Below are 26,904 nucleotides of genomic sequence, written 5' to 3' on the forward strand. Positions count from 1 at the left end.
AGCTGGAAAACGTGGGTGCACCTTCAACTAGGTTTGGAAGGGAGCTGTGGGGCAAGATGGTCCTGATCAGCCTCACACAGCCATGCCTCGACTTGCTGCTTGCTCAGGATCAGGCCCAAGGGTGGTGGAGGAATAGTGCCAGGGAGGGCAATGAAAGCACAGGGTTCGCCTTCCACTTCCCTACCTTTGCTGTCCCCGCTTCCTCCAGCTCTCTTTCCAGCAGGTGTTTTGAGCAGCTCCCTTCTTCCTCTTTCCCGTGGGTTTGGCATGATCCTGTTCCTTCCTTTCTCTCCCCTCATTTCCTTTTGTTTTTCCACCCCAATTTCATTTCCTAACCCTGTTTTCCTGCCATGACACGACAATCACTCTCCCTTGAGTCATCCTTACTTCCCCCCAACGTCCCCCAGCACTCTGACGTCTATCCCCCTTCCTCCCCCCAGCTCTGACGGACACGGTCCTCTCACCCCACTCAACCCTCCTCCTTTATAAAGGGATTTTCCTCTTTTTAATCCACCAGCCCCCGTCGCAGCCTCAGCTCCCGGTGCACCGCGAGGGGAAGAGGGAAGAGGCGATCCTGCCTTTGCGCCTCCCCACCCTCCTCCCCCCACCAAAACCCCGGGCGGGGGCAAAGCTCCCGCGGCTCAGCCCCGACACCGCCCCGCGGGATGGACTGCCGTGCCCCGCGGGCTGCGGGGCAGCGCGGCGGCGGAGCGCAGGTGCGGCGGGCGGCTTTCCCCGACGGCGCGGGGCGGCTGGCGGCGGCGGGGCGGGGGTGCGCGGGCGCGGAGGGACTCGCGGCGGCTCCGCGGAGCGCGGCATGCGGGGCCACCCGGTAGGTCGGACTGACTCCGTCCGCGCAGGGCTCCCGCGGAGCCGTCGGGAGCGCGGATGGGTCGTGCCGGCGCGGCAGTGTGACAGCGATCGCGAAGCGGGCGGAGAGAGCTGGAGGGGGCTCCGGGAAAGGCGGGGTAGGGGCTTGCTTGTGTCTCCCGGGCGTTCTCCCCAGCTGTAATTCGTATACCTCAGGAGTTCTGCCGTTCGACAGCTTTTGAGCTTTCCGTTTACTTTTCAAATTGCGAACGACGATAGATTGATACTTTCAATGACGGACAGTCAAATGGTGCAAAAAAGAAAAAGCAGGTATTTAAATACGGGAGACTATAGAAGGGGGAAAGATTAAGCATTCCGACAGAAAGACTCAAAGATGTGCTTTGCTGCTGTAGTTATTGCTTATCCACAGTTCTTAAATAACTTAAAACAGTTTTGTGGCTTGTCTGCTAACTAGAGACTTTTGTAACAGCCCACATGGCCAAGATCTTCTATCCTATTGCATGTACCAAACTATTTCTTGACTGAAGAGTTCGCAGATACGGGGGACTTGGTGATGCTGAAAGAAAGCGCTCAAAAACTGATTTCCAAGAATTGTGTAGCTTTCAGCCACATCATTTACCTTTGTAATTGTAGGTTGCAGTTGTTGCTTGTTGCTCCACGGTCATTTTAAATGGCATGTAAACTTAATTTGAATTACATCTGAAATACTCATTTTATAAAATCACCAGAATAGTCTCTTTAGCAACCTTCTGACTTTTCTTTGTACACTGATTCAAAAAAGCATCTTTCCAGGTTTGTTAAAAGCAGATCTATTATTGCATTCCCTCCAGAGGTCTTAATGAAATAGCAATCAAAGAAACAGACAGGACTTCAACATGGCTTTCCATGCAGAGGGGCTGGTGGCCATAATTGTATTCTACCTGGCTATCCTGGCAGTTGGGATATGGGCTGCTTGGAAAACCAAGAACACTGGCAGTGAAGGAGATCGCAGCGAAGCTATTATAGTCGGCGGAAGAGACATTGGCTTGCTAGTTGGTGGATTTACAATGACTGGTATGTAAAAACCGCGTTTATTATTTTTTTTCCTAACCAGCATATAACTTGTCAGTTTTCCATCTGAATGAAGAAGTGCAATCTGCATGCTGAACAATGCAAAATGGAGAAAATACATGTGCTTTATTTTCCAATTGCAATTAACATTGCTTAGTGAACAGCCAAATGTAGCATCTATGTAAATACAATAAATATTTTAAAATCATACATGAAGAATATATTAAAATTCTTATTTATTGCTTTTATATTCATCTATAGATCAATATGTTTGGGACAAAAGTATAGAATTTATATAGATAATAAGAAATTCACTTTTAAGAGACTGTTATTGTTAAAGCTATCCAAAATGGTGACTTATTTTTGTTTAATTTGAGTAAAACAAAGTTTATATGCAAAAAGATGGGGAGAATGTCCAGCATCAATTAAGAATAACTTTCTAAAAGAAAATTGGATCAAATCCAAACTTGTAATTCCATTGATTTCAGCAAACTTACATTGTGGATTCTCTTAGCTTCTTCTGCAGCAGGTTGACAAAACCATATATTACTGTCTAGAGTAGTATCAGTATGAAAAGCCTGGGTGGAGGACATTCATAATACAATGCAAAATCTCAAATCTTACAGCTAACGTACAATATGGGGGGAAAAATGTAGTGTAAGAAGAGTGAATTGGCCCACCATTTTTATTTAAGCAATTTTTCCCTTTTTCAAAGTTAATTTATTTTAAGTCCTATTCAGGCAAAGCCCTTTCAGTTGCCACATCGGATTTACCATGTTATATTTATGTTTTGCTGTTTTGCCCTGTTCTGGTTTCACAATTATCTAATAAGGAAGAGACACATAAAAACTTGGGACAGAATTCTGTGTTCTTTAATCAAGAGAATTTCCTGTCCCCTCCAGGGGTATTTTTCTCATTTATAGATTGAATATTTGGATATAAAGTAAAGAATGTTTGTAAAAGTCAGTGAAGTTTGAATACAGGCAGACAATCTACTTTTTGCACTTTGCTATAATTTACTGTATCACATATCTATTGGCTCTTGAAGCATTAGATATGGTATCAAGAGCTGCTTTGATTGCTTTCTGATGAATGAAATGTTTTCAAGAGCATTGTAACCAGAATATTTTGCAGAGAAATTGTTTGCCACAAAACTGTAATCATTAGATCAGGGAGTGGAGACAAAACAAGACATCCCCTGCTCAAGAGGTTATGACTAAAGACTTTGCTTGTGGAAGAAGACACAAATTCTGGTTTCCTTAATCCTATTTTACAGGAATATTTTTTGTAACAGCTGAAGCAGAGATGAGACTTGAACTGGGGCTTTCTACATTGCAAGCAGTTTCTGTAGCCACCATGACTCACACTCACTCATTCCGCTTCCTGCAAGCTATAGAGATGGTGTAGTAGATCATCCCTGTGGTGGAGTATCAGATTGATCCTAAAGCCTTTGGGCAGCTAAAACACTCACGGATTTTGTATTGTCAGGGTTTGCACGCTTTCTCACCTACCCCTTCCTTAAATTGGGCAATTAAAGCTTGGCATGGCAAGTAAATTCGGTTTCAGGGAGCCACGCCTGGCACACTAAGTCATCTGTGGGCACCTGGCTACTGATTCAGGGGTTCGTCCAAGTTTTGTCTCAGAGAGGGTGGTTGGAGAACTCATTTTGTAAAGCCATAATGAAACAATTATGAAAGGAAGTTGATCAAAATCCACAATAATTTTTATTAAATGGTAGCATTATTCAAGGGCATATTTGCTTCTTTAAAGATGATAGATGCCAATTTTGCATCTCATAATCATGCCTCCAGATATGTACGGCTAGTCCAACATCGTCTTTGTATTTTTCAGTTTTGATTGTCTAAACATAAATTAAAAACCAAAGCCTTTTCTGTAAAAGGAAACAAGAAATTCTTCAAGATCTCCAGAAGGGATATTGTTCGTATGGACATGAAGTATTTTTGGATATGAGATAAGGCCTAATTCTGTTTTTCTTGCCCGAGACAAATACTACCATATTCCAAGGGAACTGGCTACAAAAATGGGGTTAGTTTCTAGGGATGCTTGGTGGGGAGGATAACTGAACTCAGACTATAAATTTAAGTTAAAATTCAGATCATAAATGTTACGACTTCATAGGGATGGACTCAAGATTCCAGAGTAATTGTAATTGATTTTCTAAATGGCATTGAAAAACCTTAATGCAAATGCACTGCCTATGAATAACAGCTGTGGATGTATTTGGATATATACTATGATCCTGAAGAAGCAGTTGTATCAATTAGCTACTGAAATGCCTAACACAAAACCTGTTGAAGGGTCTGTGTGTCTGCAATTATCAAAACAGATAGAATGAAAAGATTGAATTGGAAGCAGTTCATACTAAAATGAGTGAACATAGTACCATAGTAGACATGCCTTTAATCTCTGTATCATTCTTATATAATTATAGTTAAAATGTTTCATTAAACATTAGGGTTCCTTAATTTCTGGGTGAAATTCTTTAGAAGTGGTATCTGAGACAAACTTGAGTCTATTCTGATTTCAGTGACTGAGTTTAAACCCCAAAAGAAACATTTAAGGTAACATAATCAAATGTTTACAAACATGACTAAAAGGGTAATAACCTATTGATGTAATTTTTTCAATTTAGTTGAAAGGAGCTACAAATCCTTCCACAAGGAAAAAAAAAAATAAAATATGGAATTCTATTTTTTGTAATCATTAGGTCAGGATTTTCATTTTACAGATCTTGACGAACTGATTCAACGATTTTACTGGTCAGAAAAAGGGATCACTCACAAAGAAGTGCCAAAAAAGCCTGATTTTCTAATACATACCTATACAGAAAGAACTCTGAAATTCATTTCTGTGTTCTTCATACGAAGTAGGAGCAGAACTGCACTCCGTATCTTCAGTATTTTTCTGATCATTTCTTAGGGTACATGTTTTAAATGGATGTTGATATTTCATGTATTTTTTGGTCCTTCATACGGCAGGCAAAGAGAAGATTAAAAGAGATTACCACATCAGTGTTTCCATACATTATTAAATTTTATATTCCTTTTGTCTGATTTAGACCAAAGGAAAAAAAAAAGAAAAAGAAAAAGAATTTTACCCAAAAAGGTATTAAACAAACTTTAAATTGTGGCTTAGCAAACTGAGAATCAGGAAATTAATATCTAAAGCTGAAATCCCATCCTGTCATATCCCATTATTTCTTTTGTAATGTATTTACTGATGCCAATGTACATGCTGACTACCCACTCACCCCGTCAGAAAAAGCCATATAGCACCATCCAAGAGCTCTAGGGTTCTTGGCAGATGTTCCAGAACAGTCATGTGCACTGAAATATTGATAGGCAGCTATTTTTCAAACCCCAATCAAGAAATCAAGAAATAAAATTGAAAATAAGTGCTAAATAATCCATTTCACCGACAATAAATGTCCACAGGGCATTGCTTCTGTCCCCGGCCAGGGAGAGCAGTGTCCTCTGCAACACTGCACAGAAGGGAAGTGACTTGGTCCCCTCCAGAAGAAAATAAGGGAGCCAGGCATAGTGTCCAAGTGCCCCTTGGAAAACACCCATCACCTTAGCAGCAACCCCAGGCAAATCGATGCCAGGCCTTGAAGCCTTCTTCACCACAGCTGCAACAATGCTGGACATCGTCCTTGACTATGGGACAGTATTTCCCATCTGGAAGTGGGTATTGTTTCTGCAGCATTCATGCTCGTGCTTTTTCCAGGGAAAGACACAAATACAATTCCCCTTCTAAATATTTACCTCTATTATTGTATACAGGTCTTTACAACATATTCATAAGTTTATACTGCTTGAGACACAGTAGCGAACACACATCCCAGGTAGGCATGGACTCAGTGGTCAATGACTCAATGTCCAGGTGGAGATCAGTGATGAGTAGTGTCCCTCAGGGGTCCTTATTGGGACTAATATTATTAAACATCTTTGTCATGAACACGGACCCTGGGATTGAGTGCACCCCCAGCAAGTTTGCAGATGACACTGAGATGTCATGAGATGAGTGGTGGGGCTGATACTCTAGAAGGAAGGGATGCCATCCAGAGGAACCTTGACAGGCTAGAGAGGTGGGCCTGAGTGAACCTCAAGAAGTTCAACAAGGCCAAGTGTAAGGTCCTGCACCTGGGTCAGGGCAATTGCAAACATGGACACAAGGGGGGGTAATGAGTGAATGATTCTCTCGGACCATCTGACCTTTTTTTGCATGCTGAAGTTGTAAGCTTTTTGAATTAGGACTATCTTTTACAGAAGGATGCCATGTTTGGCACTTGCACAGTACATATAATAAAAATAGCAATATTATAAGTGATGAGAATTTTATTCTACAACATGGGATGATTTCTTGCTTTGTGCACATTAAAGAGTTTCCCACCTCTTCTTTTTCAGCCACATGGGTTGGAGGAGGTTATATCAACGGGACAGCAGAAGCTGTTTATGTCCCAGGCTATGGTCTAGCTTGGGCTCAGGCACCTATCGGATATTCCCTTAGTCTGATTTTAGGTAAGCAAAGAACTAAAGCTAATCATCTCTCATTTTAAACAGTTCTGATGACAAGTCCATAATTTAAATTGAACCAACTTGGATCTGATAAAAGCTTACTGAGGTAAACTGGACCTCTTCCGCTGATAGGGTTGGCTATTAAAAAGAAAAAGAGAAAATCACTATAAATGGTTTGATATCTTAAGTCATCTGAATGCCTTGGCAAGATATATTTGATTATTACAACCATAGTGATCAATGGAGGACACAATAAGAAAAGTTGTGGGATTTTTTTTTAATAATATGTACTAAGTTTTATATGTTCCAGTCTTCTTCAAGTGCCCATGTGATCTGGATCATGATAGTGTCAGGGCATGTAGAAATCTTGAAATTCAAGAATGACAAATAACCCTTCACATCAGGGAAGTACTTATACCTTATAGATCTCCACTAAGGGTCTAACTTGTCTAATTTTGTGTAGGAAGTCTGTAGCAGAACCAGTCTATTTCCATAAAATTAGACCAAACATCCTCTTAAATGTGGTACAAAACTCCAAATCACACGTCAAAATGCAAATACGCAATCCTGCTGTATGCAGGGTCAGAGTGTAAAATACAGACAGCATTATAATTTTTTAATCCTATGGCCTCTAATTCCTGAAATGTAGTCTCAGAAATAATAGCAATTAAAAATTTCTTACTGCATCTCAACTGTGGAGCAGCTTGCAAGGAAAGTTTTGCCTTGTAGCCATGATGAATACACTACAAAATTGTCAACTACATCTCTCAGTTTGTGAACTGATCATGTCCCCAAGGCAACTGTTTAAAAAGGAAACTGTTTAAAAAGTATGTTGTTAAAAAAAATCCTATGTTTTTCATCTTTCATTAATATAACTGATGTATTAGCCTTTCTAATAATACTTGACCTCTCAGTCTATTTTGAGTCTTTTCTCATGGTCCTCCAACCTAGTCTGTCCCTTTGTTTCCCTTGGTTACTTATCCAGGTCTTCTTGCCCCTTCTATTTCTTCCTATACAACTCAGATTCCCTCCTGACTCTTTTTGTCCCTTGGAAATGATTTCTTATGGCCTGTCCTAGTAGTTGAACGCAGAAACCTTCCCCATCATAGATGTTCCTCTCTAGCACATTCCAGAGAGAGGCCAGCTCCAGTTCCAGTAGTAGTTCCTATCCCTGAGAGCAGCTCTGTTTCCTGTAAGGAAAACAATAACAGTAGGTGTCTGCCTGGAGATCAGCTGATATCCTTATGAGGTCATGAGGGTCATGATCCATCAATTTCATTAAGTGGTTGTTAGGGTCATAGTCACAAGCATCTTCCTGACTCTTAGCATCTGTAAAATTGATGCAAATTAATAATAGCCCAGAAGGGGCTGAGTTAGCGTCTTCCCTTGTTTTCAGCTGGTTTTAGATATCCAGACTTTTTTTCCTGGAAAACTGTAACAGCCACTGCAGAGAAACCTGTATCATATATTGCTCTGCGGACCACAGAGAGGAAAGCATTTCTTTAAGTGATCTGTACCTGCAGGTTTGAGGGGAGGAGTTGTTTATCCTTCTTTGAAAAAAAAACAATCAAAATTATAAATACAAGGCTAGAAGTTATATTACTGCTTCAGATGTAAGGATTTAAGATTGATATCATCTCCTCGTTAGTTTAACGTTGTGATGCATACCATTTTCCCTAGTTTTTCAAGCAATTTTGTTTTAAAGTTTAGAATATCTCTTGTTTCCTTTGGCAGATGCTTGGATATCCTAATAGATGATAATACCAGTGACTCTTTTTTTCTTCTTTTAGCTGTCTTTTGCAATGATAACATAACAAGTAGAATAGGAACAGGATCCGTGACCAATCCACGGATAGTAAAAAAATGCCCAAGGGTTTTTGCATCCAAACGACCTGCCTAACGAGAGTTTTAATATATACACAGTATAAATAAAATGTGATTGGTAAACCAGCACCTTCTGTTTGGGGAACTTAATGAAATGAAGAAATATGAGTGATATAAGGCAATACATAGAAATGAGGAAAATGTTTGTACAATATGATAAATACATTACATAGGTTGTGATGAAGAACCTAAGTAAGGGTCACCAGACACTGTACAATAGATTTTATTTAGAACTGACTGTTTTTCCAAGGCTTTTTATTGTACCTTATAGATTGCATTTCAGCAGTTTTACTGTGGTAGAAGTCTACAGAAGTAGTTATTGTCACGTGCAGATCTCAACTACAAACATTTCCACACAAAGGCTCTTTCAGCTTCCCAGAGTCATGTCTTTTTTTTTAACTAGCCAGAAAAAAATTGGGGACTGTACATTAGAAAGGTGAGGCCTTTGCACATTTATGTACATATTCAGCCCATATACCAGCCAGGCAGAGCAGAATTGCAATATATCAAAATTCCTGAACATGCATAAGTTAAATAAGTGTACAACAAATGTTCAGGGAGCCCAACACCTGCAGGGCCTAGAAGGCATCTGACCTACCCTGCAGGTGTAGTAAGGTTGATTTAAGCATACATAATAAATCTGAATTGTCCTGAAAGAATCAGATTTGCTATGTGTGCACTAAACCATGTGTGGACTCATATTTCTGATCCGGAAATCCCAGACAGTTTCATTTTCAGAGTACGACCATGTGAAAATTCATGCTGAATTCTGTTCTAAAATGGAGAGGATTAGCTAGAAAAGCCATTCCCTTAGGCTGATCCAAAATTAGACAAAACTCTGACAGCATCCATAATGACAGATTAAGTAAACTGAACTAGACAAAATAAGACAAACTTTTTTTTCATTATCAGACCATAAATATTGATGGTGTGGGTGTGTTTATGTAACTCTGTAGACAGGTGTAAGGTAAGAGGGTAAGGGTTCTTAGAAGGTCTTTTAACTGTATGCATTTCTTAAAAAAAAAGAAAACAAAACTGTAATGCTGATATTTTTGTACCCTTAACTGACAATCAATGTTTTATTCCTTAACAGTAATGCATTTCTCCACTGCACCTGGTGTCATATGCTACTTTTCTTTGTAGGTGGCCTTTTTTTTGCAAAACCTATGCGATCCAAAGGCTATGTGACAATGCTAGACCCTTTTCAGCAGCTTTATGGAAAAAGGATGGGAGGGCTACTGTTTATTCCAGCTTTAATGGGAGAAATGTTTTGGGCTGCTGCCATCTTCTCTGCCTTAGGTAAGGAATAAGCAGTATAGATATTTATTTATCACAGGTGGAAAGGATTAACAAAATCAGAAATGCATTAAAATTCTGGCTTCAAATGCTAGCTATCCTAGCCAAATGATTCAGTGTGACAGTTCTCAGGCCTTTGCTAACTAGTAACTAAACCTGGTAATAGTACCCCATTAATTACTTTGGAAATGGAAAGACACACAAGGTATCTATTAATTTTCAAGTATCTTTAAGTTGTTCCTTATCAAAAAGCATGAAAAGCTTTAACAACAAATTTCCCTTAGTTGTGGGGGTGACACGAACAATTTTAAGTGTTCCTTTTGTGTCAAGGTTGGCCCAGCTTCTCTTTTACATCACTGAGATCACAGAATCCAGTCAAAATTTCCCTTAGAGCTATGAAACGTTACTGCCAGTGCATCTAAACAAAATAATCCTTTGCATATATGAGACCTGCATATACAGAACTTTCCACAGCACAAATAACAAAAGTAAAACAGATGGTAGTCAAGAAATCGAGGTATTATTCAATTCTAAATGGCTTTCTACTTGACAAAATGAAGAAAATACTTGGGATTCAAGAAAGAATCCACAGAATTATTGGAACTATGACTCAAAAGAAAATCACCCAACTACTCATCCAGTTCTGACCAAAAAAAAAAAAAAAAAAAAAAAAAATTCCAGGGTTTTTAATTATATTTCAGGCCTGAATTTAGCAATCCCTTCAAGGCCTGAGAAAGCCCTTGAGTTGAAGCACCAGTAATTGACTTTTACCAGCTAATCATTCTCATAGTGCATATGCATGTGGTAACGTTTTCTAGCACAAGCTATTTTAAACAGAAAATAAACTTCGAAGGTACTCTCCAACTGTGCTCTGATGAACTGTAAAGCAATGGGGAGCTTGTTTACCACAATTTCATCACAAAACCCTTAAAAGACTAAGAACAAACTACATGCTGAGGTGATAGGAGTTGAATAACTTGAAGAGCACTCTGAGTATTTGGAATATACTTTCTTTTCGAGTGAGGACAAGCTAATCTGTGATATTTAAAAGCAAATGGTGTGAATACCTTTCTAGCAAGTTTATATTAACATCTGACAGTTAAGGACTGTCAATGATTATAAAGGTCATTGAAGGTTTTGACTTTTAACAACTCTGTGAATAATCTAGTTATATTAAACCTCCTAATTTGCACACTTATCCTCACTGATGAATATTTAATCCCAAAAAAACCAAACCTGGCAGCTCTCAGCATCTCTTACATATGACACATTGTGTTGTGTTCTACTACCAGAACTCTTCCACCCATGTGGCCAAGAATATCCATCTACAATACCTGCAAGGACTGAAAGTTGTTGCAGAATGTTTCTTTGAAATCATCCTAATTATAAGGAGAGGATTTTTTAAACATGTTTTTTAAATGCTGCAATCACTTGAGATAGCTAATTTACCTAAGGTAAATGTATAACCATCCTGCTAGCTGCTGGAAGGGCAGTGCCGGAGGGCACAAGCAAGGTTTCTTGAGTGCACTGACAACAAATTCCTGACACAAATGATCAGGGAGCTGATCAAGGGAGGTGCTCTGTTGAACCTGTTACTTGCAAACAAGGAAGAACTAGCTAGGGATGTGAAGGTCAGAGGCAGACTTGGCTGCAATATTCATGAGATGGTGAAATACAGGGTTATGAAAAGAAGGAACAAGGCAAAAATCAGGACTACAACAATGGACTTCAGGAGAGTAGGGCTTAGCCTCTCCAGGGATCTGCTTGGACTAATCCCATGGGAGACAGCCCTGGAGAGAAGAGGAATCCAGGAAAGCTAGTTTATATTCAGGGATCACTTTTTCCAAACTCATGAACAGTCATTCGGGCAACCAGCAAAACAATGCATGGGACCTGCATGGGTGAAAAAGGAGCTCCTGACTAAACTCAGGCATAAAAAGGAAGCATTCAACAGGAATGGGTGACCTGGAAGGAATAGGGAGACACTGTCAAAGTATACAGAGGTGGGTTTGGAAAAGCCAGGGTCCATCTGGATCTGAACCTGGCCATGAAGGGCAGCAAGAAAGCCTTCTACAAGTACATAAACTGCTGTTTAATGGAAGTAGGGAACTGGTGGCAAAGGATGTGAAAAAGGCTGAGATACTCAGTGCCTTTTCTACTTCATTCATTGCTAGTAAGACCAGCCTTCAGGAATCACAGGACTCTGATAATCCTAATATAACCCAGGGCAAGAAAGGTTTCCTGGAGGAGGATTAGGTTAGGAGACATTTAAATCAACTGGAAAGATGCAGTTTCATGGGACCTCATGGGATGCATCCCATGAATGCTGTTGAGAGCTGGCTGATAGCATGGCAAGGACAGTCTCAGTAATCTGAAGACTGTCCTCCTTCAGATGTTCCTGAAGACTGGAAGAAAACAAATGTCACTCTCATCTTCAAGAAGGAGGATAGCAGGAGCTAAAGGCTGATCAGCCTCATCTCAATCCTTGGGAAGGTGATGGAGAAAATACTCCTGGAAACTACTTCCAAGCAAAAGATGGCCAAGAAGGGGACTAGGAGGAATCAGCACGGATTCATTCTGACCGACCTGAAATCTTCCACGATGACCTGACTGGCTTGGTGAAGGGAGAGCAGGGCATGTTATGGATTTCAAAAAGGATTTTTTACACCATCTCCTGTAGTATCCTCATAGACAAACAGATGAAGTACAGAGTACGCAAGTGGACAGTGAGGAAGACTGAAAACTGCTGAACTTCTGGGCTCAGAGGGCCGTGACCAGCAGCATGGATGCCAGCGGGTGGCCAGTCACCAGTTGTGCACCCCAGAGATCAATACTGAGTCCTGTATTGTGTAATGTCTTCATTAACGACCTGGCTGATTTTCAGCTAGTCTGCAGAAAATAACTGAGAGGAGCTGCTAATAGACCAGCATGGTTGTACTGCCATTCAGAAGGACCTCAATGAGCTGCAGAAATGGGCCCACAAAACCTCATGAAGTTCAACAAAGGAAAATGCTAAGTCCTGCACCTGGGGAGGTAAAACCTGATGTCCCAGAGAAGGCTGGGGGCTGACCAGCAGGAAAGCAGGTTTGCAGAAAAGGACCTGGGAGTCTTAGAAAACAATGAAGTTGACCATGATCCAGCTGTGTGTCCTTGTGGCAAAGAAAGTCAATAGCATTCTGGGCTGCATTAGAAGGATCCTCGCCAGCAGCCTGGGAAGGGGATTCTTCCTGAATCTGCTGAGACACATTTCATGTGCTGGATTCAGTGCTCCCCAATATATACTGGAGAGATGTCACTGAAGAGCCGCAAAGGTTATTGAGGGGCTGAGGCACCTGTCATTTAAGGAGAGGCTGAGAGGGCAGGGACTGTTCAGCTTGGAGAAGAGAAGGCTCAAGGGATCTTACTCATCTGCATAAACATCTGATTTGGCAGTGGTGGGAGCAGAATAAAGAAGATGGAGCCAGGCTCATCTCTGTGTTGCCCAGTGACAGGACAAAAAGCAATGGGCTCAAACAGAATTACAGGAAATCCCATTTAAACTTAGGAATATTTTTTTTTTTTTTTTTTTTACAGTGAGGAAGGTCAAACACTGGCACAGGTTGCCCAGAGAAGTCAAGACCCAACTGAACATGATCCTGGACAACCTGTTCCAGCAGACACTACTTGAGTGGAGACTTGGACCAGACAATCTCTAGAGGTGCCTTTCAGTGTCAGACAAAATTTGATTCTATGAGCTGTTTTGTGGAGACTGACTGGTCAGCGCAACATTGTGGTTTGTTTTCTACAAATGAAATCTGCTTGATGACTGGAAAAGTTCCTGGTTTCTAGGTGAAAAATGGAGGATGTATTCTGCAGTTTGCAAAGAAACCCATCTTTGTCCCATGTAAACAATGCAAGGGCACTTTAGAAGGGTCAGTGACAATTGTCATTATAGCTCTACCATTTCTTCCTTTGTCAAAGGGGGCTAGCTCAGAGCATCAGTGAGGTACAAAAGGGTGTGATATGTTGCAGCAGACTTTCCCTAGGCACAGTTTTTACTGCAGTGATACGCTTGTACCCATGTGGCTGCAACTCGCTCAGAGAAACATTAGCTGGTTTTGGCTGCTTTTTCCCTTGTAGCACAAGAGTGTAGTCCTTACAGAGCTTGAACAATGTAAGGAAAGGCTGTTGGGACCCTTCCCTCCTCCATTTCATAAGAACCTGCAAAATGACAGATGCTAAACTTACACCAACAGAAGCCTTCCTTTTCCCACTCGTTTAAAGGCAGAAAAGGGCTGTGCGGAAGATGAAGAGGGGAATATCTTCATGCTGTTGCAGTGTCAGACCAGCACCTGTATATGCAACTTAACAAAACTGAGCCTTCTCATCAGACATGCTGTGACATGCACTAACACACAGTGCTTTGTTTTTCCCCACAGGAGCCACTATAAGTGTGATCATTGATGTTAATATCAATATTTCAGTCATTATTTCTGCCCTGATTGCAACTATGTACACGCTTGTGGGAGGGCTTTATTCTGTGGCCTACACCGATGTAGTTCAGCTCTTCTGCATTTTCCTGGGACTGGTAAGTTCAGCTTTTTCTTTTCCGTCTTTCCTGAGGATTTTACCCTGAGCATTACAATGACTGCTGAGACCTATTGCCCAGCTTTTGGAACTGTGTCTTCACTGAGAGCATGGAGAAGGAATACCTCCACTCATAGACCACTGAATTTAAAGAGCCTGCATTTACATCAACGTACAGCCCATGCTTTAACTATAATGGTTACCAAGAGGCCTGATTCTTTGGCTTTTTTCCAACCAGTCTGATGATAGTGCAAACAGTCTTGCAATTTTCCTGCTGAGTATACATCTAACTCAGAATAGGACTGGAGCTGTCTCCTTCCCTATCTGTCCATAGGACTGTGGCAGGGGCAGTGGAAGGAGGCATCACATGCAGGAAGCAATCAGTAAAGCAGTCCAGAAACACTGGCACTGGACCTGCATAGCTGATACTCTCCTGCTTCTCTTTCCAGTAGCTGTCACCTACTGACACAGCTCAGTTAGCCTCCTGCTTTAAATGACCTTGATTTTTCCCTTGTTTCCCTCCATCATCCTTAGAGACCATAGTATAGGAAGTCTCACCATATGACCTTGCTGTTTGAATATGGTGCTATAAATATCCTCTTGTCAGATATCACTGACATGCTAGTGGGTAGCCTTTGCTTTTATTTACTGCTGTTCTTTAAGCCCTACTCTAAAAAATATCAATGCACCAGGACTCAGATCACAGGGGTGCAATCAAAGCAGCTGCTGTCTTTGTTTGCCAGTGGCAGTAATAGATGGCCACAGGTGTGCAGAGAACTGAGACAGGCTGAAATACATGGGGTAGCTCAAGGTAAAGCAACTGGCACCTTGGGGACCCAAAGTTCCTTCTTTCTTTCACTGGAGTTCTTGTGCAGCTCTAGGGAAAATTGCTTCAGCCAGTGCTCACACAGGTGGTCACTAACATATCCTGTGTGCATTATCATTCTGTGGTATCCTATCTCTAGGCCTTTGGCGTTATTTGCAGAAGTGCTAAGCATTCCCTGTTTGACCAACTGCATAGGAATTGCTAAATACCCTGAAAAAGCAAATCCCAGTTCGAACTGGCAACCTCAACTGAGAAGTTATTCCAAATCTTCTTCTCTCATACATTTGTCCTTCACCTGCACAGTAGGGAAAATACTGTCTCCTTCCCTAACATGCATCTTAATGTTTATGAAACCTTCAGTTTCTACAGATGGCATGCATTACAGAAATTCCAAAATTGTAGATAAATCAAAATACAAAAATGCTTTTCCAATGAAAACAACTCATGCGCTGTTAAAGACTGATCCCATGGTAATAACAACATGTGATCCTGTATTAAGGGAAGCCTGAACCTGACAGGGAGGGGAAGGCAAATGAAGGTTGTACAGCAGTTTTCTAAATGGCTCCATAGCTTTAATTGTGTCATTTTAATTCAGGTTGGGCTCTTTATGTAATTTCTCATTTGAAATAAATAGCAATAATGCCATGTAGAAGAAACTATATTCATAACATCAAGATTCGTCCGTGGAGCTGGAAGCCTCAGGTAACATCTAAACGATAGTGCTCTAAGTCAGGCGGTTTTAGATGAGATGGGACACCTTCACAGCACAAAATGTTGCAAGCCCAGGTAATCCCAGCTTCTCCTCCAGGCTCTGGAGTAGTTTGTATTCCCACTGTCGCAGAGCTTTGCTGCTCATCCTTCTAATGTCTCTTCCTCTTCTGTTCCTTACCCAACAGAAGATGCTTGTTGTAGTCACTTCGGTTCCCTACCCTGGCTCCTTGTTTCAGCCACGACTTCCTCCTTAGGCTTCGATATCTTCTACCCCAACCATTCCACATACTTCCCTGGTTTTCTCCTTACAATCCTATGTAGTCTCATTCCTTCCCTCTTCACTCTCCAGTTCTCACACCTACAATTCCCAGCTCTTTATCTTGTCTGGAAAGTCTTTCCCTGATGCTGCACTGTATCCCCACTATTTACTGACTCTTCATCTCAGCTGTATTATTAATTACGCATTCTAAACTCTCTGCCACCACGAGAAGTAATTTTTTTCTGGTTTCTGCCCCCATGAGGTCCAGGTCCATCTAGCTACATGCTACTTCTACCCCTAAGCTTCAAGTCCCAACATAAAGTCCCAGTTTCTGCTTCACTTCCACAAGCCTTGGTTTTATTTGCCCTCTATTCAAAACATTGAATTTTCTATTCCAGAAATTTGGTCTATGTCTATGTTAAGCAAGTTAAACAGTGCCAAGGTGAAAACACAGGATCATTACTAGTGCTTAATTGTTAACATAGTCCTCGCCCTGTTTTGGCACACTCCAACTAGTATTTTCCCAGATAATTCCCAGGAACAGTTGAGCACTGTGCTATTTAGCAGGGAAAAGAGTCTAGATGTATGGATGTACACCATGACATGCCAGTGAACTGCAGGGCCAGAGAAAGTGTCTTGACTTGTTTTATTTACTAATGTAAAGGTAGTCCTTGAGACCACAAAGAGCTAAGTTACTGTCAGGAACCGGAATGGATTACAAATCTCATAATGCATTTGCAATACGGTACCTACTAAATCCTGAGCTGTGACAGGACAGCTGCAGATGGAGCTTTACAAATTTACCCTACTGAAAATCTCAGCTGAATATGGGCAAACTACAGCTCTTCAGAAGCTCATCACTTGGACGTGTTTGAGATTTGAGATTCACAAACAAGAATAAAAAAATACATTTGACATCCTTGTTCCCCATGAATTTCTCAACAATAATATCTATTCATTTTGACAATATGTTTATTTTTCCCCTCAAAATATCTTGGAGATAGTTGAAACATTTTGGTCATCTTTCCCAGAAAAGCCCAAGCAGACAGTGAGAAGGGAATCTTTCTGCCCAAGGCAAAGTGTAACATATAGCTGAGAACAGAATATTATGGTACATGATAAATAAAAAACCCAGCCTCAATAACAGGCAGTGCTGCAAAATATTCTTCACACATTATTGCAATGATTGCAATAAAATAGAGAAAGATATCTGATTTCTCCCCTCCTTGCTCCTGTTAACCCATACACTTAAATGTGATGAGTTAGATTGTGGTAATCAGTGTGGTTTTGGATATCACTGGATCCTTACGAATGCGGTGCTTGTGATGGTCTGTGCCATATAGCACAAAGCCTGGTTTTCATCTCAGTAGGAGCTGCTGAGGTTCTCCTCATACAAAGTTACACCACTGAAAAATGAGATGGCAAGTAAATGCACAGTCAGTTGGGGAAGGAAACAAACCTTCTGGCAGAAACTGTCTCTGGGAAAGGTTTCTCCACTGATGTTTTGGCCTAGATCAAAAACAAAGAGACAAAAAATAGTCAAGAGCCCAGACTGAAATAGCCCTCAAGGCAGAAAAGTGCTGTAACATTGGGCTACGGGTTTTCTGGAGTAAGAGAGATGGGATTCACCAACAGCACCCATCTCCTGTCACAATATAGTTTTGTGTTGAATTAAAAACTAATTCCCAAGTTTTCAGGTGTGTTTGTGATGTCTCATGTCTATATACTGGCAAATCCTGATGTTCTTGCACACAAGTTTACATGTAGATGAGAAACAGTGTGGTCCAGGAAAGAGTGTAAAGAATAAATGTGGAGTTTAGGGAAAAGAAAATGAAGATGTATAAATGTGTCTTTCCTGCTGTTTTTGTGATTTACATTGTTCAATTCTCTGCTTATACTCACACTCTCCAGGACAGAGGTAAACTATCCGCTAACAAGCTTGCTGATTTTTGGAGGTGTTCAACAGACACATAACCTGACTTTTCTGCAAGTCATCTTGGCATTTTGGCATTTGATCTGTATCATTCAAGAAGAACAAAAACACACCAATGTTAATATTAAAATTTTACAGATTTAAAATGCCTCCTTTAGACCTGAACAAAGTGTTTCTCTTTGGTTACAGTGGATCAGTGTACCCTTTGCAATGTCCCATCCTGCAGTGACAGACATCGGGCTCACGGCTGTGCACCATGTGCACCAAGCACCTTGGCTTGGATCTATCAACTCACTTGACATTTACACATGGCTTGACAATTTCCTTTTACTGGTAAGTAATGGTTTGTATGAAGGAATGAAGCATTTAAGCACTGACACTGTTTTACTCTGGCAGCTGAAAAATAATAGTCTAGTTAAGAGTTTCCAGCAAACTGAAAACTTTTAGCCTCTTGACTCCTGCTTAATATTTCTGCACATTTGAATGATTTCAGTGAAATACCAGTAGAATATTGTAGCACAGCTGTCAAAGTCAGCATTGCCAAGAATGCAATTTAAATATCATCAGGCTGAAAGAGTTGACTTATACTAAAATTAATTAAAAGTGTGCAGCTAACACTTAACTGATGTCGTTGTTGGCAGAGGAATTTATATATTGCAGAAGGCAATAAATGCATTATACAAATGATTAAATATGCCTTAGGTATAGATGATGAAGAAAAAGCTTTGCAGAGATGGAAAGATGGATGAATTCAAATGTGCACACGTGCCAGAATGAACTGAAGGCTTTTGTTATTTAATACCTATGTATTACACATGGGAACAGTGGTTATTAAGTACTTTCCATTAGAAGATCTAGCAACACACACATTTTCCATTCCCAGTGTTCCTGAGCAACTCTACGCTGGTTTTATTATCATGTTGTACTTTGGGAATCCTTTCTCTGGGTTGGGTTTTTTGGGGGTTTTTTGTGGTTTTTTTTTAAATACTCTCAATCAAAAATCTTCAGTTTTCCGATAATTGGGCTATTCAGATATTTTTTTTTCCCTACTAAAATTTTTTAGAGATTTTCACAAAGCCAAAATATGACATTAGCTCAAGCAGCTATATTCTGTCTGGTAAGCCTGAAGGTTGAATCTCTGCTGATGACTAAAGGAAAGATCTGATGTTGCCAAATCGTGGCACATTTTCTTTTCATCATGTTCGTTTCATTATAGCTCAAGAAATTTACACATTTGGAAAGCTTTGTTAAAGGAACATAATTATAGCTGCAAAGAAAAACAGTCATAAATAGCAAGCAAAATCAGGGTTGTCTGTGAAACATTCATTTGGTCCCTGTGTGTGCATGAAAAATATATGAAACACCTGCATACACACTATTTGGTCCAAATGCCTCGTGCCTCATTTAGCATGAAGAACTGTGCCGTACACATTTAGTGAGCAATTTTCTTTCCTTCTTTTCCGTGCTGTTCAGTAATAGGCACTTATTTACTTAGTGGACAGTATTCAAATCCTGCTCTCAATACAGAATTGTTAGCACTTGGTTTTCCAAGCTTTGATAAAACTCTTTTGTGTCATATTTTGCAGACATAAATTTAAGTAATATAAAGTATTATATAACCAATATAAAAGGAGAAGGGTTGCCACCATAAAAGAAAACTTTCTTTTACTGCTTCATCTTTAATTTCTATTTGTATATTTGCTTAAGATGGTGGGACAGTATTTTTCAGATTCTTGAGTTCAATGTATACAGAATATGTTTAGATGGCCACACACATTCATAAAGGAAGATAAACTATTGTTTTCAAATCCTATTGGAGTCTAATCTCATTTTGGCAGTGACAGGGTACTCGATGCCAAATTATTCACATATGAAATATGACAATTTTATTTTATAACCTTTCATAAGGCTCTATCAAGTACTGTACAGCTTAAAATACTTGGGGATTACAGAGATTATGTAAATGCAAAGTGTTGTTGCTAATTGTACAAAGGAATAACTTTTCTAAAATAATGGGATTGAAGTGGATTTACAAAGGTTTGACATTACTTGTGAGAATGAAAGTTATAGCTATTACTGACTAACTGATAGTAAATAAATGAAAGAGTGGCGGCATGTCATTCAGCATTCAAGTAATACTTCTACATTTTATATGGCAATATAAAAAAAATCCAGAGTTAACCCCCAGTGATGGGATGCTGCCCATTCTGTTTGCAGACCTTAGGAGGAATCCCATGGCAAGCTTATTTCCAGCGAGTTCTCTCCTCATCTTCTGCCACATATGCTCAAGTTTTATCATTTCTGGCTGCTTTTGGCTGTATTGTGATGGCTCTTCCTGCAATACTCATTGGTGCAATTGGAGCATCTACAGGTAAATGATTAAAAATGAACAGTAGAATAAGTGTAAAAAGAATAGTACAATAAATGTGTTAAAATCCTACAAAGCTTATGTTAGATGTAATCTAGCCAGGTGATATCATTAATCCACTCAAGACTTCTTCAACAGTAGTGAGAAATAACATTATAGAACATTTCTCCCAGGGAGAATTGCTCCTGCCCCACTGGTTGAGATTAACTCATTTTGCACACTATGTACTCAAAGATGTGATATTTATATTTATTGTTTGAGTTAGATTCTGGTACTCAAACTTTTGTAGATGTGGTGTTTAGGGACATGGTTTAGTGGGATTTGGCAGTGTTAGGCTAACCACTGAACTTTATGATCTTAAAGGCCTTTTCCACCATAATGATTCTAAATGACTGTATGATTTAGCAGGAATTTCTTATTCTGACCAAAACATTCTTGTCAACGTCTTTGACATAGGAAGGGTGATCCCTAGCAAAGTGACCATGTAGCTAAACTGTTAGAAATGTTCCACATGTCTTTGAGTTCCAAGTCTGTAATCTAAGAGAATAGCTTAACACACCACATACAAACATGGATCCCAGACTTGTTTTATTGATGGAAACAACATTTATGAACAATGCAAACATTAAACTTCCTACTGGATAACCACAGGCTGTGGCCAGACTTAGCTTAGAGATAAGGAAAAGTGCTGAGCAGAATGAAATCTGCCTTACAGAAACCAGTGGGACACTGCCTCTCTGAAATGTTGTCAGTCTGTCAGTGTGATCCTAGTAACAGTTTGGTCACTGAATGTGAATGAAAATGTGGCAATATGAATATCACACTACATATGAAGTCAAGAGATGCTGTAGTTGGTGACTACTGATGTGACTAATAAAATACCGGTGTCCATATTGCAGCCTGGAATGAGACTGAGTATGGTGTCCCTGATCCCATGACTAAAAAAGAAGCAGATATGATTTTACCGATCGTGCTCCAGTACCTTTGCCCAGTCTATATCTCATTCTTTGGCCTCGGCGCAGTATCTGCTGCTGTGATGTCATCAGCTGACTCTTCAATTTTATCAGCAAGTTCTATGTTTGCTCGGAACATTTACCAGCTTTCCTTTCGGCAAAATGTGAGATTACATTTTCATTTTTACTTTTAGAGAAATTTTAGGTCAGACCTTAACTAGGTGATACATAGAGTGCAATTTCCTAATGAAGCACTCATTTCACATTCTTGCCTATGACTAGAAAAAGTATAACATTTCATTCCTAATAGTATATTGAATGTACTAAAAGTCATAAAAATATCTATGGTTGTGACTGATGACAGAGGTGAAAAAGCTAGCTCAGGGAAGGCAGCTTTCAAGAATTCTTATGGCATCAAAGTTTATCCAAACAACTTCTAATTATTGCTGCAACCATAAATTTTACTTAAATCCTTAGCAAAATGAGACACCTTTCTGAATTACTGAGTTATCAGGAAATCATCTGACAACAGAATGGGCTAGTGAGTTGGACTTTTTCTTAGGAAATGAAGAAGAAATTCTGATGCAGATTTTATACATGAGCCTTATTGTGCTTATATTTTAAAGTTATTTCTAACAATATGCTGTTGGTTTTATTTTCTTTGACACGTTATCAAGTGTTTCCTTATGTTCAAAGATTAATGATTTTGATAATAGCAACCATAACCCTTGTGGGTTTTTTATTTTGCACTAGAGATGGACATAGAGACAGAGATTCATTTGTAAATATTATTAAATGTAATGCAAAATTTCCTTTCACAATGCAGTATCTATATTGACTATGTGTACAAATGTAGGCATACAGACATTGCCCTGAAAAAACAGCTAACACTGCACTTTTTTTGCAGGCTTCAGACAGGGAACTCGTGTGGGTCATGAGAATCACCGTTTTTCTTTTTGGAGCATCAGCAACGGCAATGGCATTGCTAGCTTCATCCGTGTATGGCCTGTGGTACCTCAGCTCTGACCTTGTCTATATCATCATATTCCCCCAGCTCCTGTGTGTGTTGTTTATTAAAGGAACCAATACCTATGGTGCCATTGCAGGATACTTATTTGGCCTTGTTCTCAGAATAACTGGAGGAGAACCATACCTCTACCTTCAGCCCTTGATCTACTACCCTGGCTGCTATCCAGATGAAAATAATATCTATATCCAGCGATTCCCATTCAAAACGCTTGCTATGCTTACCTCCTTCTTTACTAACATTATAGTGTCCTATTTAGCCAAATACTTATTTGAGAGCGGGACTTTGCCACCAAAGCTGGACTTCCTTGATGCTGTTGTTGCCAGGTACAGTAGAGAACACATGGACAAAGCAACTCTTGTAAAAAGTGACAATATTGTATTAAATGAACTTGCACCAGTGAATCCACGACACAGTCTAACTTTGAGCTCAACTTTCACAAACAAGGAAGCCTTCAATTACGTTGACTCGAGTCCAGAGCTGTCCAACGCTGAAGATAATTAACAAATCTGGTAGCCACAGGCAAAATAACACAAAGCAGGATATTCTACAAAGAATAGTAAGAGGCATTTTATCAGAAGAAAAGCAAAAACTGGGAATAAAATGCCGCTGCACAATTCTTTAAGTTGTTTCTAGGAGCAAGACCATCCCATGGGAGGAACCTTTTTCTGCTATGTAACATGTTGGATTAGATCATAGAGTGTATATCAAAAGATATACTCAGACCCCATTCTTTCCACCCAGAATTATATACTGTGTAACTAAAATATATATATATATTTACAATTGAAAATATATGTAGCAGAAAAAGTGCAACAGTTATATAGCTAGGACATAGTATGAAGAGATTGTAATACAGACACTCTGAAATACTATCAGTCACAATATTTTATTGGCATTAAGTGAAAATATATTGTCACAGTTGTAAGTGATTTATTACTAAAGAGCTAGCTGCTTGAACAAAGAGAGATAGATAACCTCCCTGGGGTTTTGGTCTGGTCATTTTTTTCCTTATAAAGAAGTTCAAATAGTGCAAATCCAGTATTTTATTTTTTGTCTAAGACAGCAAAATGTGCAAATAGTAATAAATTCCTTATAGGAGTGCTAAACATCATATATTAATTAAAAAATTAAAATGAAGTCACCAGTTTAAATTTATGTTATACTTAATGTAAGACAACCTGAAGGAAAGTATGTTACTGTAGGTGTTCTTTTTTTCCTGTGGTTAGTAGATGTCACTGATGGAGGATAACAAAATTTTTAAAGCAATAATGAGAATTGAAACTCAGTTGTGAAAAAATGACAGAACTCTTATAAATTAAATAGAACTTTTCAATGTTGAGAAAAGAAGCCTTATGTTGAGTTATCAAAAAGAACACTGAGCAAAGCAGTCTGACACCAAGAAACTGCAGCAACAGAACAAACATTGAAAAGCAAGGAAAGTCAAGAAGGCTTGAAAATGAGAGTAAGAGGGTTTTCCATGGGGAAAATTCCTGGTTTTAATTAAAAAAAAAAGTATTCTTAAAGACATTAAAAAGACTTTTTGGCAATCCTGACGAGATTGCTCTGGAAAGTGTAGATTTTCCATGGAAAGTCATATTTTCCCAAAAATTTGATTTCCCATGGGAAAAACTGGCTTGCTGGACAGCTTTCCATGTCTGTAAGTGTCCATCTCTGAAAGCAGCAGCAGCTTGGAGGGGAACTGAAAGGAAAGACGAACCCACAAGCATAGTGAAAGGCACAGGGGTGTCTTCCACTAAATGCTGGATTCCATCATTTACAGTCGTTCTCCTGAGCCGTCACGGTGACTCTGCAGAGCACCAGCAGCGGCCAGGCACAGATGAGACTTTACTCATGAATGGCATGACAGGCCAGAAGCAGCAAAGCATGAAGGTGAAGCCTCTTCCAGCTTTGCTCTCGCCAGCAGAGAACACGCAATGTTGTTTCCATTTGCCCAAGGCCTCGATGATTGTGTCTGTCCACATTGGTATGTGCCTTTCACAGCGGGAGATCTAATAGCTAGATTTCTGAACAATTAAGAGTTATGCCCCAATAATTCTTTTTAATATCTACGCATGACACAAAATGTAGAACTGAAATCCAGATATCTTCCTGTTGCTGATCGCTGGTGAAATTTTTTCTTTAACGTTCACAGCATGAGGAACTATACTGGAGAATAGGAGGTGTAAGAATAGGTTTTGCTGCTAAAGGAAGAAGCCATCAACTTGTTCATTCAATGTTAACATAAGCATTCACAAGGTTGAATCCTTAGATATGTTTTTGCTCCTTTTGTGGAGTTTAACAGCATATATATATTTTATACATAGAGAAAATCAATTTTAGAGATGTTGATTTTTTTCTCCATACATTGCATTTAAAAATAACACTGCATCTCAGTTCTGAACTGAATCGTACTACTGTGCTAACAAATACTGAGTGTGCTCTGAGTGAAGGGAATCAAAATCAGGATATGCACTAAAACCCAGAAGAGACAATAGAGCTAAGAAAGTTAAAATTCCTGCTGGGTGACTGCACAAGCCACTGATGAAATCCAGGGTGCTGAGGATCCCGCAAATTGGATGTGAGCCCAGCTCTACTCATTGCCCTATGAAGTATGGAAAAGAGAAGAGGAAAGAGATGATATGGAAGAAAGGGAGGTGAAAACAGAGCCACTGTTGAATTATTATCCATTTCTGGCCCAAATCCACTAGCCTGAATCCCTTCTTATGAGAAAATATAAAGCCATGGTTTTGCCTGCTTACATAGCCCATGACTTATGCTGCAGTTCCAAATTGTTAGGGGATCCCATTTTACAGCCACCTGTAGGCCTTCCTAAAAAATTTTCTCTTACCTCAGTTTTGTTCAGGAATTCTTGGATTTTCACTAAGAGGCGCTGCATAGTGGCCATATGCCTTGAATATAGCAGCATTTCAGTATTATTTATTGCAAAATGTCCATTAGTGGGAGGAGAAGGAAAGGAGAAGGAGACTCAGCTGGAATTGTTTAAGAAAATTTGATTGAAAAATAAAAGCTTTTATTTTTTGTTCCCTTGTTGCCACAAAATTGTAAAGGCTTTTCAAATTCTCAAAAGAAAAAAGTTAAAAATGGGTTAGTCCAAAAATTTCAAGCCAGATGCTTTCAACGTTATCAGAATATTTTATACTGTTTATCCTAACAGATATTTTTGTGAAATTCCTGTGATTTTAGAAGCTGTTCCTATTTACATGGATCTACGTATTCTCTGGCTTAACATGATTCCAACAAAGTTTTACAGTCCGGTCTGAGAAGACAGAAAGATTATAGCACTTTTACACATATCGCACCATGGAAGCGTTATCATGCAAAGGAGAGGAGTGACACTGAATACTGTTCATTGTGTGACCATAACTCTGCTTTCCACATACCAATTCTTTGTGTGCGTCTTTGTGTAATTCCAACAACGCCTGCCGTGGTCGAGTAGTGAATAGGATGACTCCAAAAGCCAAACTGAACAGCCCTGTGCAAAGTCTATTTAGAATTGCCTTAGTTCAGCTATCCTTTCATTAAATTTATACAAAGCTGTTCATATAACTAAAGGCCATATTTATGATTGATGGCTGGGAAAAAAAAAAGGAAAAAAACAAAGACACACAAGTAAAAATGTCGACTGGACGTAATTCTTCAAATCGACTTTATTTTCATGGGAATCATCAGATGCTCCTTCTCCACATCTGCAACTTGTAGACAGTAGTACAGTGCCATAAATTGGATCTATAATCAGTGAAGCAAACAGCTTATTTTCAGACACTGAGGTTATTGTTTCTGAGCCTACAATTTCTAGATAAAATATTCATGTCATGATGATACATTTTACTTTCATATTTTTAACATTTGTGAATAGCACTTATTTGACAGGGTTTTTTAACTCCTTTGCATGAGATGTGTTCATAAAATCAACATAGCTGAGATGTCAAAAAAAATTATGATTTCACTATATTTGTCCAAAAGGGATGCTATATGTATTATAAATAAAACATACTTTTGTGAACCTGAAATGAATGTAAACATTAAGTGGATCAAATGAAGTAAAAGTTGTATTTAGTCTTTTATTTTCACATAGTACAACAATTTAGGATTTCAAATGTAAGTATCATAGGGAAAAACCTGTTATTCATTTTTCCTTCTGCCCTTCAAGAGTATTTGATCAAGTTCCATGTGCAGTTAGACAGTAAATTATTGTAAGTCTACTATTAATCAGGGCAGTATTTGTGGCTGTTGTTAAAAAAAAAAAAAGTATATTTTTGTCTGTGTCAGAAATGTTATATTAAGATTATACCTAACAAAACAAATAGGAAACATAATATAGATATATATGGTTTAACTTCATTTGTATTGTATTCAATAGTGCCCATGCAATTCAGAAAAAAAAAAATCTGTCTGGTTTTGGGTCTGTTTTGTCCATCTATTAAAAATAAAGATGTTTATTTTATTATCACTCAGCATCACCTGAAGTTTTGTGTCGCAGGCATAACCCCATGGAGATGAGGTGGCCCCGGCAGAGCAGGGTCTGGCCCTCACCCAGGGGATCAGTGGGGCCACCATGCCTACAGCCCTGCCCCAAAACCTGACTCCCCTATTGGAAAGAGAATTCTTATTTCAGTCATCTCCTTCTTGACCTCACAG

General features: G+C 39.4%; 1 protein-coding gene across 3 annotated transcripts; it reads left to right on the forward strand.

Moving 5' to 3' along the window:
• The first annotated feature begins 491 nt into the window (after positions 1–491).
• Positions 492–26,627, forward strand: SLC5A7 (solute carrier family 5 member 7). Of its 3 annotated transcripts, XM_030477416.1 has the most exons (9): positions 492–716; positions 1,662–1,884; positions 6,309–6,422; positions 9,447–9,602; positions 14,018–14,166; positions 18,084–18,227; positions 20,112–20,265; positions 21,162–21,379; positions 22,123–26,627. In XM_030477416.1, the coding sequence occupies exons 2-9, from the start codon at positions 1,707–1,709 to the stop codon at positions 22,744–22,746; spliced, it is 1,737 nt and encodes a 578-aa protein (XP_030333276.1). In that variant the 5' UTR covers positions 492–716; positions 1,662–1,706; the 3' UTR covers positions 22,747–26,627. The 3 variants fall into 3 exon arrangements, with proteins under 3 accessions (XP_030333276.1, XP_030333278.1, XP_030333277.1); XM_030477418.1 differs by lacking the exon at positions 9,447–9,602; XM_030477417.1 differs by lacking the exon at positions 6,309–6,422 and having other exon boundaries at positions 590–716.
• The last annotated feature ends 277 nt before the right edge of the window (positions 26,628–26,904 follow it).

The sequence above is a fragment of the Strigops habroptila genome, chromosome 2 (assembly GCF_004027225.2).
Source record: "Strigops habroptila isolate Jane chromosome 2, bStrHab1.2.pri, whole genome shotgun sequence".
In the NCBI taxonomy this organism is placed as follows: Eukaryota; Metazoa; Chordata; class Aves; order Psittaciformes; family Psittacidae; genus Strigops; species Strigops habroptila.